We start from the raw sequence: 15742 nt of genomic DNA, 5'->3' as shown, positions 1-15742 counted from the left end.
ATTATAATTAAAGAAGAAGATATCGAAGAGATTAGTAATGAATTTAGGAGCATACCTGATTTACCAGTCGATATTGTTGAAAAGCTACACTCTCTAGACTTCGAAAAATTTTGGTTCCATATATTAAAAACGAGAATTGCAGCTGATGAAGCCATGTTTCCTAACTTATCTAAATTCATTTGTGCTATACTGTTTTCCCCATTCTAGTGCTACTGTTGAACGAATATTTTCTCAGTTAAATTTAATCAAAACAAAAACAATAAATTCGTTATCAGTAGAAAATTGCAGCTCTTTACTACACTGCAAGGCACTGTTGAAAAATGATAATTGTATAACATGGACTCCATCAGATACATTATTAAAAACTAAAGTCAGTTATTCCAATACTGATATCTAAACTCTTATTCCATTAAAAATGCATATTTTTTAACACTCCACCATTTTTTCAGACAAATATGACAAATTTTTCTTTTAGTTTCTATAAAGGTGATATAGGTTTAATTTGTTTCTAGATAACATTTTTTTTTTGTTTTTTGTATATACTAATTTTTCTTTTTAGTTTCTATACAAGAGTTACAGTATAAATCCATTTGTTCTGTTGACATGTTGATACATTTTTTTCTGTTACATTTTTATCTATTTACGAATTGGTTGCTGTACAAGTGATATAGGCAATATATGTTCAAATACGTTTTTTTGTTATCATTGTTTATAGTATTTATATCTGTATGCATTTCAGAAGATATTTTTATTTTAATAAATGTATATATTTATTTTTTTATTTATATAGGTCTACAGTAACAATGTGAAGTTTTGTTCCTTTGTTTCTATAAATAAATCATTACTTTGAAATTCCCGTCATTTATTTCAAGTTCCCGCCATTCATTTAGTACTTTTTGTGTTCGATGTTGGTGCTATTTAGTCCGTTTTGGTACATATTGATATTTACTCTTTCTAGTACATTTTCTCCGGATTTAGTACTTTTTGTTTCATGATTTAGTACATTATTACATTTTCATTCTGGCAGCTCTGGCCTTAAATTGAATATAAAAAACTATATGAGAAATGAATACAATAAAAACGGCTTCCAAACAGTAAATACAACTCAAAAATGGGCAATACAAACATCAACTATATAAAACAACTGACCAATGATAAATACACAGAAGAGCCAACCTACAACTAGATATAGAAAACCAACTCAAAATACTCATCCTATATGGTTGCTTGTCAAAAATATACATTCACACATAGTGAACTTAAGTGAATATAAGGACGTATTTGATAGTTTCCTTTCGGTTGATAAAAGTAATGCCAACAACACACAGACAACAGCAATAAAAATTTAGATTGGTAAGCCAGACGTTCCCACCATCGACATAACATCAATAACCACCGACATAACCTTAATAACCACCGTCATAATCTTAATGGGTTATGTCGGTGGTTCCCACCTATTTCTGAAAACTTTCGAATACATCATTGAAGGCGCTGCTGACTACATTTTGTTTCCTTGCGTGGGAAGCTAACCTGGAATGCCATCGGAAAACGAATACATATGTTTCTAGAAATGACATGAAATCGAGAAAGGTTAATGCAGCCAAGCTGCTGGAAAATAATTCCATGAAAATCAAAATATGAATAGATAAGTACTATTCTGATCATTCCCATATTGATTTCAATTCAAAAGCCACCGCTAGACAACTGTTTTAGCCTATTGGGCATCGTCAGTACATGGTGTCGCTTGCGTTTATGCAGTTATTTTTATTAAGTACTTTTCTTGCTTATTCACATTTTGTCCACTCGTCTCCGGTTAGTTTTTGGGGACCCCATGCAATAATTCAGTTCGATTGATAAAACAATTCAACAGATCAGAAAGTAAAAACACCTAGTAATAGGGAAGCCCAAGCGGGGATTTCGGGATTTACTAAAGCGCGGCAGATTAATATACAGGGGGATATCTTGTACCCGGTTAAGTACCTCCACTAAATATGAACCCCATATATAAGGCCGCCCGTGAAGGATAAAGGATCAGATCAGTAAAAAAAAATTGATCATAAATTCTCGAGCGCGTCAGATTAATGTAGTAGTGAGTTAATTACATGCTAAAAAGTGTATATTCCAGTAATCTGACAATTTGAGAGTAACGTAAAGAAAGGGGAGGGCAGCAAAGTTGTAAAAAAATAACGTCATTTCGACATTCTCGAGCGTAGCTGATTTTTTTTTATTTTGAAGGAAATAATTCAAGGATAACGAAAAATATATGATCTGACGATTTCCGCAAGCCGAAATAACAAAAATTCATCGATAAATTTCAATGCGTGCAGCTGTGTGATACCTACATTTACCTCTCCGAGTTTCTATTCCTCTTTCACTTTTTGTCTATCTTTTACTCTCTCACTCCGTCCCCACTCTGAATTCTGTTGCCATGACGCCATCACAGCTGATCACAGAGACTCGTTCGTGATGAAGATGATGATTAATTGATCAATTGATTATAAAAAATTATTTTTTTTAAATTATTTTCTTATAAAAACCAGTATTCTACTTAAAAAACATACACTTATTTATTTGCATTCTATTTCCTGAGCTTTTCAATTAATGGCGAATTTTTTTGCACATTATAACAATGGCCGCGAGTTTGCGTTAGATGGAAATCGTCAGATTATTGAATAAGAGCTTTTTTTGTTGCACTTATCACCCCTTCAGAAAATCTGACGCGCCCGATTAATTTTTTTTTCTTTTCACTTTCAACCCTTACGTACAACCACCCGCATGATGAAAACGATCAGATTAACATTCCAACTTTATTAAAAATACGACATTGATGCTATCAATATCTGATGCGCTCGAGTATGTTCATACAACAGTATTTTTTCACATATTTAAAAATCTATATAATTGGTATATATTATATAACATTTTTTCTTCTTATCATCTAAGCTTTGCAACCTAATATGTCTCTATGACGCTCAAGTAAATCCCCATTTTGCATCGTGGGCTCCCCTACTATAGAGGCTGACTTTCGACCAAAGAAGGTCAGATGTCAATCTTGCTGAAGTGCCCATCATTGAGTTGAGGACCGCTCCGGGGGAGCGGGGGTGGATGGACAAGATGGGATGTTCTGTATACATTAACCATGTGGAGAAGATTTCAACTCAGGGCACTCAACCCGGGGGGGTCACATTTTGTCTTCAATCAAGGACCTCCTGCCCGGTACTGACGATGCTCAATAGGCATAAATAGATATATATATATATATATATATATATATATATATATATATATATATATATATATATCAATTGTACTTCCTATACAGACGACCAATCAAAACGTGTCAATTTGAAAATTCAGGGAACACTCAATCAGGAAATTTTTGACATGTCAAACGTAAGAACAGTTTCAAATTTGAAACTTCCTGTTCAATCTGTAGATGTCAAAAATTTAGCTACATCTTGGAATCATCTGTCACGAATTGGTCAATCTCAGAAATGCAATACCGCTGATTCCCAACGTTTGTTTGAAGGTGATTGACAATGTTTTATGATGAATGTCACTAGTTCGGACTTCCATTGTCTAATATATAAAATGATTTGAAATCCCTGAAACAAATAAAAAAGAAGAATTAAAAATAAATAGCGGTAAATAACAATTATATCAAGCAAAAAAAACCTGAAATCATCACCCGAAGACGATTGTGGATACTAACAATCGAAACGTCATGAACTAACTTGGCTTGAAATCTCTTAACTTTTCTAACGTGTCTTCTGCGTGTTTCCTCATGTATGCGTCCACGTAGTGTATGTTCAAGTCTAGATCCCGGAATATGTACCTATTTGGTATATATCTTGGAGCGGTTACGGCAGCCCTTACGCACACTGTCCGAATACGCTTGCAGCCAGCGTTTAAATGAATACGCTTGCAGCCAGCGGTTAAATATCGCAATGGATGATTACCAGTGGCGGCCGGCGTTATTTCCTTTCGGGCATGATTTACAACAATATCTTGAAAGTGTTGTCGAATATTCATGCCGTTGGTTAAACAGCCCCACGACCTGATTCCCTCATTCACTGTCTTTGACAAAAAACTCAATAATTTCTACCCTTTTAGGAACTTAATACACCATAGTTGATGCATTTTCAAAAACTTTGATCACAAGTCAGAAGACCACCTAGTTATCTAACGGTTAGGTAATCTATTTAAATATAAAGCTGAAATATGAGACAGCTGGGAAAAAATCACAAGTTATGGGCGCAACCTTTTTGAGGAACTCTTCAATTATTTTCTCTGTAATGATAATTTGTTTTCGAATAAATTTTACAACTGTGTAAGATCCTAAAAATCAAGTTGTTCAACACTACCTTTCGAAAATATTGGGTCTTTTATTACGCGCTATCTATCTTTAAATTTAAATAAAACAACATGTGTGTGAGTTATCATCGAAATTTTTTATCCATTTGAGAAACCTATTACGTATGGAATATAACATCTTTCAAATGCCTTCCACGGTTTCTCTGGATGGAGCGCATCAGAAACATCCAATTGTCCATGACTCTGGCGCATAAATCACTCTGAATTTGACAGATAGCATGGGTTATGTTGGCTTTGAAGACCATTGTGGTTTTTGGCTTATTCGCATATACCTGCGACTCAAGAAAACCCCTCAAAGAAAAGTCTAACGGGTTCAAATCGCACGATCTCGGTGGCCAGTTCACATCACCTCCACGTGAGATGGCCATGCATTCAAATCGCTCGTACAGAATATCCAATGTAGCAAGAGTTGTGTGTGGCACAAAGCGCCGTCCTGTCGAAACCAGGTACATGTCGTTGGTGTCCAGATCATCCAATGAGTTGGTAATCATCGACCGTTAACAGTGATGGTCTGGCCAATGTCGTTCTCAAATACCAAATAGTTACTTTTTCGTAGTGTATTATACGCTCTTGGATCTCTTGTGTATTGATATCGTTCCAAATACAATAATTTTGTTTGTTCAACGTACCCATTCATCCAGAAATGGGCCTCATCGCTGAAATTGATTTTTCGATGAAAATTAGGGTCAGTCACCAATTCTGAATGGGCTCCAGAGCCCATTCAGCTAACACACGTCGGTGTCTCTGATCGTTTACCTTCAGTCCCTGAGTCAGTTGATTTTGTACGGGTGCAGACCCAAGTCACGACGCAAATTTCGCCAAGTTGTGGTCTGCGAAAGGCTGAGTTCTTGTGAGCGACGCGAAATCGACTGCCTCGGATTCTCTTGCACACTCTCACAGATCGTTTACTGAACCAGTGGACTCAAATTTATCCACCACATTACGAATAGTCCTCTCGGTAGGACGATTATGGCGAACGTGGAATGGACGAAGCGCGCGGCACGTTGCCTGAACACCCATTTTGATAAAACAATAAAAATAAATGACAACTAATTTAACAGATGTAGCTTCAACAAGATGGCCGTTAAAAATTGTCAAAGACCCTATATATAGTTATTTTTTATGTGATTACTGAACACACAATCAGTAAGACATTGAGGTAATGTACTCTGATATGACTTCACCTGTAAACTTATACGTAACATCAGAGTTGAACAAAGCATCAAATTTATGTATACAGTATGTGAAAACTTTAAATTGAATAAATGAAATAAACTCCAACATACCCTGTATATCTTATATCAAAATGTACCTTATCAGAATATCAAAAAAAATGAACGTTGAAGTACACTTTCATATATCAATTGTTATTTTATCCAATTGATTATAGAATTAAAAACGGAAAGTTCGAGGTTTATCATTAAAACTTTTCATTATTTCAACATTAGTCTGTTTTAATAATAAAATAGGATATTATTACCTATTAAACCATAACGAATTCCTATTCGCCTACAATTTAGCAACCGTACCGTTTCCTCCACTTGACAAATATAAGTTATCTGTTTGAATAACTTTTGTGTAATTGTACAGCGGTACTTCGCGGCACCAGTCCTCACATTTTTATTTCCATTACAGTTTTCGACGAAATAAATGCAAAATAATCCCAATTGACTGCTTCGGTGAACATTGCAAAAAAGCGGATATCCAATTTATAATAAGATTATTTCTGGTTTCGACATCGGAATAACAAAATGTTTTTTGGTTCTTTGTGCGTCATGTTGGTGTTAACAGCTGTGGAAGGGTAAGTAGGTATACCTTCAAAATATTTACAAAATTTCTCTAGGTTTCTGGTAATCTCTAAAAACGTACGATTTCATAATCATTAAGTTTGCCCTAATGAGTGAAACAATCATTCCATTTGTCAAGTGATATCCGATTTGCTTTTTTTTAAATAACACTTGCTAAAATGATTAAAGACAACCATGTTTCTATTCAAAATTAGTAATCTACAGTTTTTATGAGAATCTACAAATATAGGGGTGTTTCTTTCTTTATACTTTTACAAGACATCTACTTAGGTTAAACTAAAATATTTGTTATGAGCATTTGGGGGGTAGTTTGAAACAATTTGCCATTTGTTGATGATATGATCATATATTAAATCAAATTGGTAGAATATTAACAAAACTACTTTCAAAATCAAAGATCAAAAAACCTTTTTTTTTTTAGTTTTCGCAGTCAAAAAATAGCGACTTATTGAAAATAAACACTAGAGAACAGATGAAAAAAGGACGATTGTTTCAAGTGCACTTTTTCAGAAATGTTGATTGATGAAATTGAAAAAAAATTGATACCAAGGGAATTGTACAACACAAAATAAATTCCGTGAAGGAAAACCATTTTTTGAACATTATTTGAATTTGATAGGTTATTATAATTGAACATATTCAATATAATAACAACACTTCCAAAATACAAATCATTAAATTATAAAACAAAGAAACTAAAGTTTCAACCATGTCTTGGACGCCAATCTCAATTTTCATTTTATTTCCCGTCTAACTATACAGTGCTTTTCTTAAATGTCCCCACCCCTTTTATTTTTTGAACGGGTAAACTCGAAAAATTGAAATTTGGGATAATGAAATTAATGCATGAATACTTTATTTTGAAGTAAAATTGACAGATGAAACTTTCAAGATGGCGACTGAGCGCCATCTGAGAAAAAAAATTGAATGAAAGGGGGGTCGTGTGACACATCATTCAACTACTACAAAATGGCGAAACTTTTAATAATTGCCTGAATATATTGACATTTGACTACATAATATGAGGTAATAAGCTTGAGGTTAGTTCAGAAGATGATCGAAATGGTTGCCTTGAACTTCTTGACATATGAACAGCCTATCCGATATTTCACGCCGAACATTTTTGAACACAGTAACGTCAGAATCTCTACAAATATTTATTATTCTCTGCCATATATCCAATATTGAAGCAGGTTCAGTTTCGTTCACCTTTTGCTTCAAATAGCCCCATAAAAAAAGTCCAAAGGTTTCAAATCTGGCGAGCGGGCTGGTCATTATGTAGGACCTCGACGGCCAATCCAACGACCGGGAAAAATAGTGTCAAAATACTTATCTGAAGTAATGTGGTGGTGCTCCATCTTGTTGGAATACAATATCCATATCGAATTCATTAAGATTTGCTTCGAAGATTTCAGTGATGAGAGGATCAACAGTAGTTTCCAGCATAGTCAAATACAGTTCCCCTGTTAAATTTTGTTCAATAAATAGAGGTGCTACAATATGGTTACCCAATATTCCTGCCCAAACGTTAATTTTTTCTGGATATCTGGTAAGTGTTTCCCGGAAAACGTGAGGGTTAGTGTCACTCCAATAACGGCAATTTTGTCTGTGAACATTGCCGTTTGAAAAAAATGTACATTCGTCTCTAAAACAAGTATTGTGGAGATAGGTAGGATGCCTTGCAATGGTTTCCGTCATGATTTCGCAGAATTCTGTTCTTCGATCAGAGTCATCTTCAGTTAATGTACCATTTTAATTTTGTATGGATGATAGGTACCTATTCCTCTTCAAAAGTCTCCACACAGTAAGAGACACCTCACAAAATTCGCGACGGAATAAGTAGACTGTTCAGGATTTACTACCATCTCACCAATTATTTGCACTTGCTGTTCTTCCGGAATGCACGGATGACCTGGGATGTTATGTACAATATCGGTAGTTGTGAATTTGGATACAGTTCCCTAAAATATTTTCTACAGATAAGACGATTCGGAAAACGTTCATTGAAAATCCTTTCGGTCTCGTGAAAGTTGCGCGTCGCACCGTAAATAAAAATCACTTTAATTTTTTCTTCTAATGGACGATAGTGGACCATTTTTTGACGTGGTACCTTTCTATTAGTAAAACCGAAAATTAACTGAGAATATCCTAACTGAACAATGATGTTCATTGTCTTACTGACATTTTTTGTCGTTTTTATAAACAAAAAATACTTTAACAAACGTTATCAGGTTGTTGAAATTGCCATATGGCAGATAAAAAGGAATATTTCTAAAATATCGATATTAATGTGTTTGTCTTCAGGAAATTATTAAATGTTCCGCCATTTTATGAAGAAGGTGAAGATATTGACTTCATATTCCAGGGTGGTGAAGTATTCGTCAGGAGCTTCAAAATAATGTGTCACAAGACTCCCCTTTCCATTAAATTTATTTCCCAGATGGCTCTCAGTCGCCATCTTGAAAGTTTCATCTGTCAATTTCACTTCAAAATAAAGTATTCATGCATTAATTTCATTATTTCAAAGTTCAATATTTTGAGTTGACACGTTCAAAAAATAAAAGGGAGGACATGCACTGTATAGAGTGGAACTGTATATGGAACTACAAAACGGACAAAACTTTTGAAAGAACCTTAGAGCTTTATTAGATGAATGGACTGTAGCATAATATAGGATTGTATGATTTGAGAAAGTTCCCAATAGAATTTTGTTCAGGACACAAAAGAGAGCGAGAGAGATTACGTGGCTGTGGTTCTCACCTGGAGTGTATGTCGGCTCTAGTAGCGGCTTGTAGAAAGACTTCTGGTTCCAGGAGGATGATCGTAATAACCCGTTGGATCACACAACACTAGCTAGCCAGCAACTTTCTTAATTCATTGAGTAGGTTGTCGAATCACCTGAGATGATTTCTGTAGCGAGTCTATTATATCGATCCCTGTTGTTCTGCTGCTGTTTCAGCGACCGACCAAATATATTGATACGAGGAGCGCTCCATATATTTAATCAGAATAGGAAACACAGCCGAATTCCGCGTTGAATACAAATTTTGCAAATTGAGTAAAAATCATCAATAGACAAATGCACAAAGAGAAAAACGAAAATAAGAAATAAAATAAAAGAAAACTGTTGAAGACGGAACAAACCTAATAGTAACCAGAACAAACACTGTTTCATCTCTGAAGAGGCATACGCTTATAGCAGGGCCCCTACAATACTAACCTATTCACTACAATGCATTTTCTACCAAAAACAATTAATACACCTTTTCTATATCAAACACTGTTCCCAAACAACTCCAACAATTTTCTCGATGCACGTTGAACCCAAGTTATCCGAATCTAGAATGCAAATAGATAAAACCTTTGTATAAGTCTATATACAAAGATAGAACCCTAACATGCATCCAACAATAAATTTCACGAATTGAAATACACTTTATGTCCTAATACCCACCTGTTAGTGGGGAAGGAACATTTTTTAGAAGATTCTTTTGAAAACATGAAGAGACGTTGAATTTCTTCAAGTCGACACATTTTACTTCCTTGAAAAGTGGATTGATCTCTCAATGAATATATTGAAGAGAGGGAATATATTTTCAATCCTCTTTTCGAACGGATCAGAGATTAGCCTAGAATTTGTTGAACGAATTCCACATTCAATTACTCGTGCGGTTTCTCCTAAGTTTATTTCGTAACTTGTCGAGCAAATAACTGCCGCTTTCGAGTTTTTCGTTGGGTTACCCGATAAACAATCTTTGAGTCTTTCCATGATAATGAAACAATCTTCACACTAATAACTTTACTGATGACGTGTTTCACTTAACAGTAGCTTCCTCGGTAACAAATCCACTGAGGAAGCTACTGTATATCGAAACGCGTCTTCAGTCAAGTTATTAGTGTGAATATTAGTGTTATTATTTTCATCGGTTAACTTCTTAGTGTGATAATCATCTTTGAGTCGTAACATATATCTGTTACTGAGATTTTATACACGAATAGTAAATCAAAAATAATTCTTCGATGTCTCATCAAACATCACTTATTTTAAAATGGAGATAGCTCATAGAATAGTTCATGGTAACTTCGTTTCATCCAAATTATGATATAAATTCAATAAAAGCGATAACAACTAAAGGAGATATGATCGCATTTACTTAGATTAAATGAGATGGTACTTTTCATTGTAGCCAAATCATTCCAATTCCAGGTAGCTATTCAACTACCTTCGTCACCAAATAGAAGAATATGAGCCATTTCTTCAAACCTTTCTCTAGATGTCGTTCTTTGCCAATCTTTTATTTCCTGAGAACGTTTTTCCAAATGGATTTAATCTCCAGCGATTCAAATCCAATGTGATTCACTACTTTCGCACAGGCGCCTCAAGGATTTTCCTATAGTGCTTGTATTTTGCCTTTTGAAAAAATCCACTATTTTTGTTTTTCGGTAATATCTGGAAATCAGTGCAATTGTTATTGTACAATTGCTAGAAATAATCTTCATATTAAAGTTTTGACATATTTAAACTGAACGTAATTAGTACCCTTGCTGTAGAATAAATCCAAAACGAATCAATAGAACCGTTTTTCAAGAAAATTTGAATATTAATAGTTACTAAAACTTTTTGAAATATGAATTGGTGGAATATTTGGACAACGTGACATTGCAAGAACAACACAATTCATGGTTCCAACATGTCATTCCCCCATTGACGTTTCTAAATGGCTGAATAGAAAATTTGGTGAAAAATGGTTGCGGCGATGCCAGTCCAAGAAGTCTTTCCCTCCTCTAGATCTTACACTTTGATTGTTTCCTGTGGGGATATTTGAAACAAACTTGTACAAAGATCAACCTCTTACTAGTATTGGAGCTCGAAACATACATAACACTTCATTGCAGAAATAATATTCTTTCAAAGGTGTTGCGATTTTTAAATGAATCATGCATCGATTGGAATGGTGAAAATCGTAAAATACTTCGATTATTTTTCTGTATTTGTTCAAATTTCTAGATTGTGTGGCATTTTTAGTACCTTAAAAAAAACTAATCAATACAGTTTATTGTATGATTTTCACTGTAAGGGTTTTACAAAAACCACGACACGTATTTCTTCTTCAAGCATAAACTATTGTATAGCGAAACACGTGTCGTGGTTTTTGTAAAACCCTTATAGTGAAAATCATACAATAAACTGTATTGATTAGTTTTTTAATATGGATTTCCATCAAGTATCGGCCAGTTCTATTCAATTACTTTTACTTACTTGAGATCTCTTCTACTTAAATCATCTTTCTTAAAAATTAGAAATAAAAATTCAATACAGAGTTTTTTATATTTACATTATCATAAGTAGCAATTTCAAAAAAATTACCTCTATTCAAATATGTATAGATCATGCAAAGAAGTAACTTTCAGACACAATCTGAAAGAAAATCCCTCTCAAAACAGCTACTTCCATTTAAATATAGAGTTACACGAAAGAAAAATACTTTCGAAACACTTTTATATGAACACTGAATAATACAAAAATATTTTTTTCTATTCAGTTTGTATTCCAAACATTTGTTTCGGAATTGAATCAGATATCATTCATTCAGGATCGCTACACAATATAGTGAATGACAGAGGTGAAATTTCACTTACATGAAACACTGTCATCCTCACTGGTGGAGATACTATGTTTCGGCTTAAAACACTTGCCTTAACGCCTCTTCAGCACCAAATCTGAATAAGATGGAGCACTCAATTCATTCAAAAAATAACGAATTTATGTCATGAATGAGTATAATCTAGCTGTATCTGTAGAGTAGGGAGGGTGAGTGTAGCCCCACGGCACTTAGGCCAAATGTGATCCATTGTACATTCTCCCAAGGAGTCCTCCTAGGTCATCGTCCATCCTGTCCTTTCCAGGAAGGTGGACAGGTCTCTGGGAGACATCTCCTTTATATCGGCAGGTGTAGGCCTAGACTCGCCAAACACACACTTCTCATTGACGATAACTCCAAACATTCGCATAGGACATGCCTGACAGTTTCATCTTCCTGTTCACACATCCTGCATAGAGGTATGTCCACCAGCCCTATATTTTTGAGACGTTTCCTGAGTTGACAGTGGCCAGTCAGAAATCCTACTGCTAAGCATAGATTTTTCCTGGTCATCGCCAGATATTTCTTCGGCGCCAGCTTCCCCGGGTCGCCAAGGGTGATCATTTGATTTCATCCCATCTCTTTAGGGATTGAGCATGGGTGTGACGTTTAGCTAGTTCCAAAATTGTCGAAGTCATCAGGCCGTAGGTGCCACTGGGTCCTAAAATTCTTAGTCCAGCCGCTTCCTTGGCTAAAGAGTCGGCAATGCGATTACCTTTACTCCTGTCGTGCCCTTTAATCCACCTTAGGATAATGTTATTATCTACCGAGGCTTTGGCTAAATCTTGGTGACACTCTAGTACTAGCCCTGAGGTAACACGTTGTCTGTTCAAGACTAATAGGGCTTGTCTGCTATCAGTGCAGATTGTTATGTTTTTGCCAGAAATTCCTTTCCTGGTCATATCTTTTTGTGGCGATTGAGATACCAACCAGTTCTGTTTGAACCACGCTGGTATTTTTCACATTCCCTACTCAATCCTTAGGCTAAGTGATCTGGAATACACTCCACATTTTGAGCCTTCTTTGGTTCTTGAGCGGTCTGTATATATGCGTATTGCATTTGTAGCATCTGACTCTGTGTTCTGTTTTATTTGTATTTTGTAGGGTTTATTAAACACAAACCTGGGTTCAATTGCATCCCTGGTTGCCTGGAGCAGAGGTTGTGCACTAAGCGCTTCTCGCCATAGGCTCAGCCTCAATTTATCTATTCATGTCATCGATGACATTACGTAACAACATTCATTCGCTTCTAGTCATAGGAATCTTGTTTAAATTGAAAGGAGAAATTAATTTTCGGAAAAGAAAGATTTTGACTTTTTATTTCTTTATCTTTATACAAAAAAAAAATAATTTTCTGAAATTGATTGCTTCCACATTTTTTTTTTGTATAAAGATTCGATACTGGTTTCAACAAAATGAAATGTTTTTTTCTTTGAGTGCTTTTGTTTTTCAATCTAGTGCAAATAATTTTTTTCGGAGGCTGAAATTTTGTATGTAGGTTCGTTTTATATTCCAGATGTGCAATAAAAAAAGATTTTTAAATATTCCAAGAAAGACGCCAGCCGCGGAGGAAAAATGGCGTTTATAAAATTATCTTCAATATATCCTTTCCTTAATGTGATCCTCATCTTTCCATAATGTGATCAATATGGTCCCTTACAGCATGCAATTTGGATGAATATTTTCGAAGATATTACAGGTGCAGGGACATAGCGGTTGCGGCGGTACCGGATTCTTTAAAGAGTGGCCTTCAAAGAAAACATATTTGTATTGTCTACTGACAAAACATCTGTGAACGTTGTATATAATAACATTCTGTAATATATTTAGTATCAATTCCATCATACATCAATTTACAAATGTTTTCACTACAGTGTTAACATATTGAACTGATTTTCCCTCGTAAATGAATGAATTTCAAGGCCAATCCCTCTACCTGAAGCGCCAAAGAAATTCTGATGACTGAATCTTGATGATTCAATATAACTCCGTCTTTATTCAATTCCAACTCTAAACTCATAACTTTTGTTGAATTCTGTAATTTATCTCAATAATCCAAATCGATAGAAACTGTATTTCTTATTTCTCAATGGGTCTGCCCCAAATGCATGATCATAGTATCAACCTTGACTTGGGAAAGGTTGAAAAAAGCATGATAATGTAATGGATTTGAAAGTTGCTTTAATTACTCGTATACTTATAAGCGAGTTTCATAATAGCTCTAGTTTCAAGTATATACAGGATGTGTATTCATATAAAATGAAAGAATTGATTATACACATTATGAAGAGAACGAAATTAGAGCTAGAAGAACTATATAACTTTCGTCCTCGCAGTTAACCCACATATCACTGACGATGTATGCCACAGTAGCAGACGAAACTTTTGGTACTTCACGTTCCATTCGACCACGGCCTACAAGCCAGAATTTTGTTCTCTCTAATAGTGACTTCGATCGTAAAAGCATGGGTTCTTAAAGAACGTAATAATTGCTCAAGTAATTTCTCTCTAAAACATAGGAATATGTATAAAAATTTGGAAAAGGTTCTACATTGTACTCGTACTATTCAATGAAAGTAAAACGAGGTGAAATTAAATACCATTGTCAAATTTTAGATATTAGTGTTCTCGGTGTCGGACTGTCGGAGTTCTCAAGGCCAGAGAAAAGCCGCTGCCAACTAGTCCACGTGGACTGAAGAATTTGCGCTTCGTATTGGATAATTTTTACTAACCGAGTTTTATGATTGGCTGAAGAGTCATAAAATCAAATTTTGAAGTCATGTTACGGTGACGAATAGAATTCGAGCCGTCGTGTTGTCAATGTTCAGTTCAGGAACTGATCGCGATTTGAGTGTTGAAATTCAATATTGGTGCAGATATAATTACTCAAAATTTTTGTTATCTGCTTAAAATGTGGCGTCCTTGGACAAGTACTAATAGTAATAACGAGAGAGATAACAACGCCGACTTTTTCCAGTGTAGTGAATCCAAAAGCGATGGTGAACAATGCGAAAAAGAGATATCAGTGAATAAGATTCGGATGCATTTGAATATTGAAACACAGAGAGTATGTTTCAATGTATATAAGAATCTACATCTCAAGTTTGGTTTCAAGGTAAACAAACAATTACAAGAAACATCAGATTTGATCGAAATTTCTTTCTCAACTGTACGTTAAACAGACAAAAACAAACCTTATGAACGCAATATGCGATGTGATACGGGGTTAACAAAACCTTTAGATGTTCATCTAATAAAACCATTGAAAAAACAATATACGACTGTTACAAAAGCAATGAGATTCCTACACAACTGAAATCATAAGGAAGAAATTGAATACTTCCGTCCATTACGTGAGCTGCTATGACAAAACTCTTCAGAATTGGATAAAGAAACTAGGATATCTGTTTAAAAAATCTGTTTAAAATCTGTTTTTCCGTTAGTCAGCTGTCGCCCCCATACGAACGACAACTCTGAGAAGTTGAGAAACTTGTGCGAACTAAGGACTAACGAGGTCTAACCTTTTAACGTGTGATTCCTAACACGGTTGCAGAATCATCCCAGCTTCAACCAGATAAATTCTCTCGAGAAAAATAATATAGATTTAAAATAATCAACAAACGTCAATCAGTTATGGGAAGCAGACGAATAGTGGAATTGCGTAACAAATACTTTTAACAAATAACTAAATATAGACAAGAACAACGGCAAATTTTCTATCTGGACGAAACTTGATATTACACTCACGATACAGTTACGAAAAGGTGGACTGATGGTTCGAGAATGTGTACGCCTAACATGCCTGCAAACAAAGGATCGCGACTAATCATTGTGCATTGCGGAGGAAGTAAAGGATGGGTTCCTAATTTTTTGAAATTATTGAAAAGGTGTATGCCTTTGAGAGTATTGCTGAAATGT

General features: G+C 35.0%; 1 protein-coding gene across 1 annotated transcript in view; it reads left to right on the top strand.

Moving 5' to 3' along the window:
• Positions 1-5763: 5763 nt before the first annotated feature.
• Positions 5764-15742, top strand: part of LOC111501955 (regucalcin) — a 40089-nt gene continuing 30110 nt past the window's right edge. Inside the window, exon 1 of the mRNA XM_074175425.1 lies at positions 5764-6175. Within this exon, the coding sequence (XP_074031526.1) occupies positions 6126-6175 (50 nt within the window). The 5' untranslated portion in view covers positions 5764-6125. The remainder of the gene's footprint in view (positions 6176-15742) is intronic.

This window comes from Leptinotarsa decemlineata, unplaced genomic scaffold (genome assembly GCF_025532065.1).
Source record: "Leptinotarsa decemlineata unplaced genomic scaffold, Ldec_3_MD MMD2_tig00001019_RagTag_RagTag, whole genome shotgun sequence".
Taxonomy (NCBI): Eukaryota; Metazoa; Arthropoda; class Insecta; order Coleoptera; family Chrysomelidae; genus Leptinotarsa; species Leptinotarsa decemlineata.
This window is presented reverse-complemented; position numbering and strand designations above follow the sequence as displayed.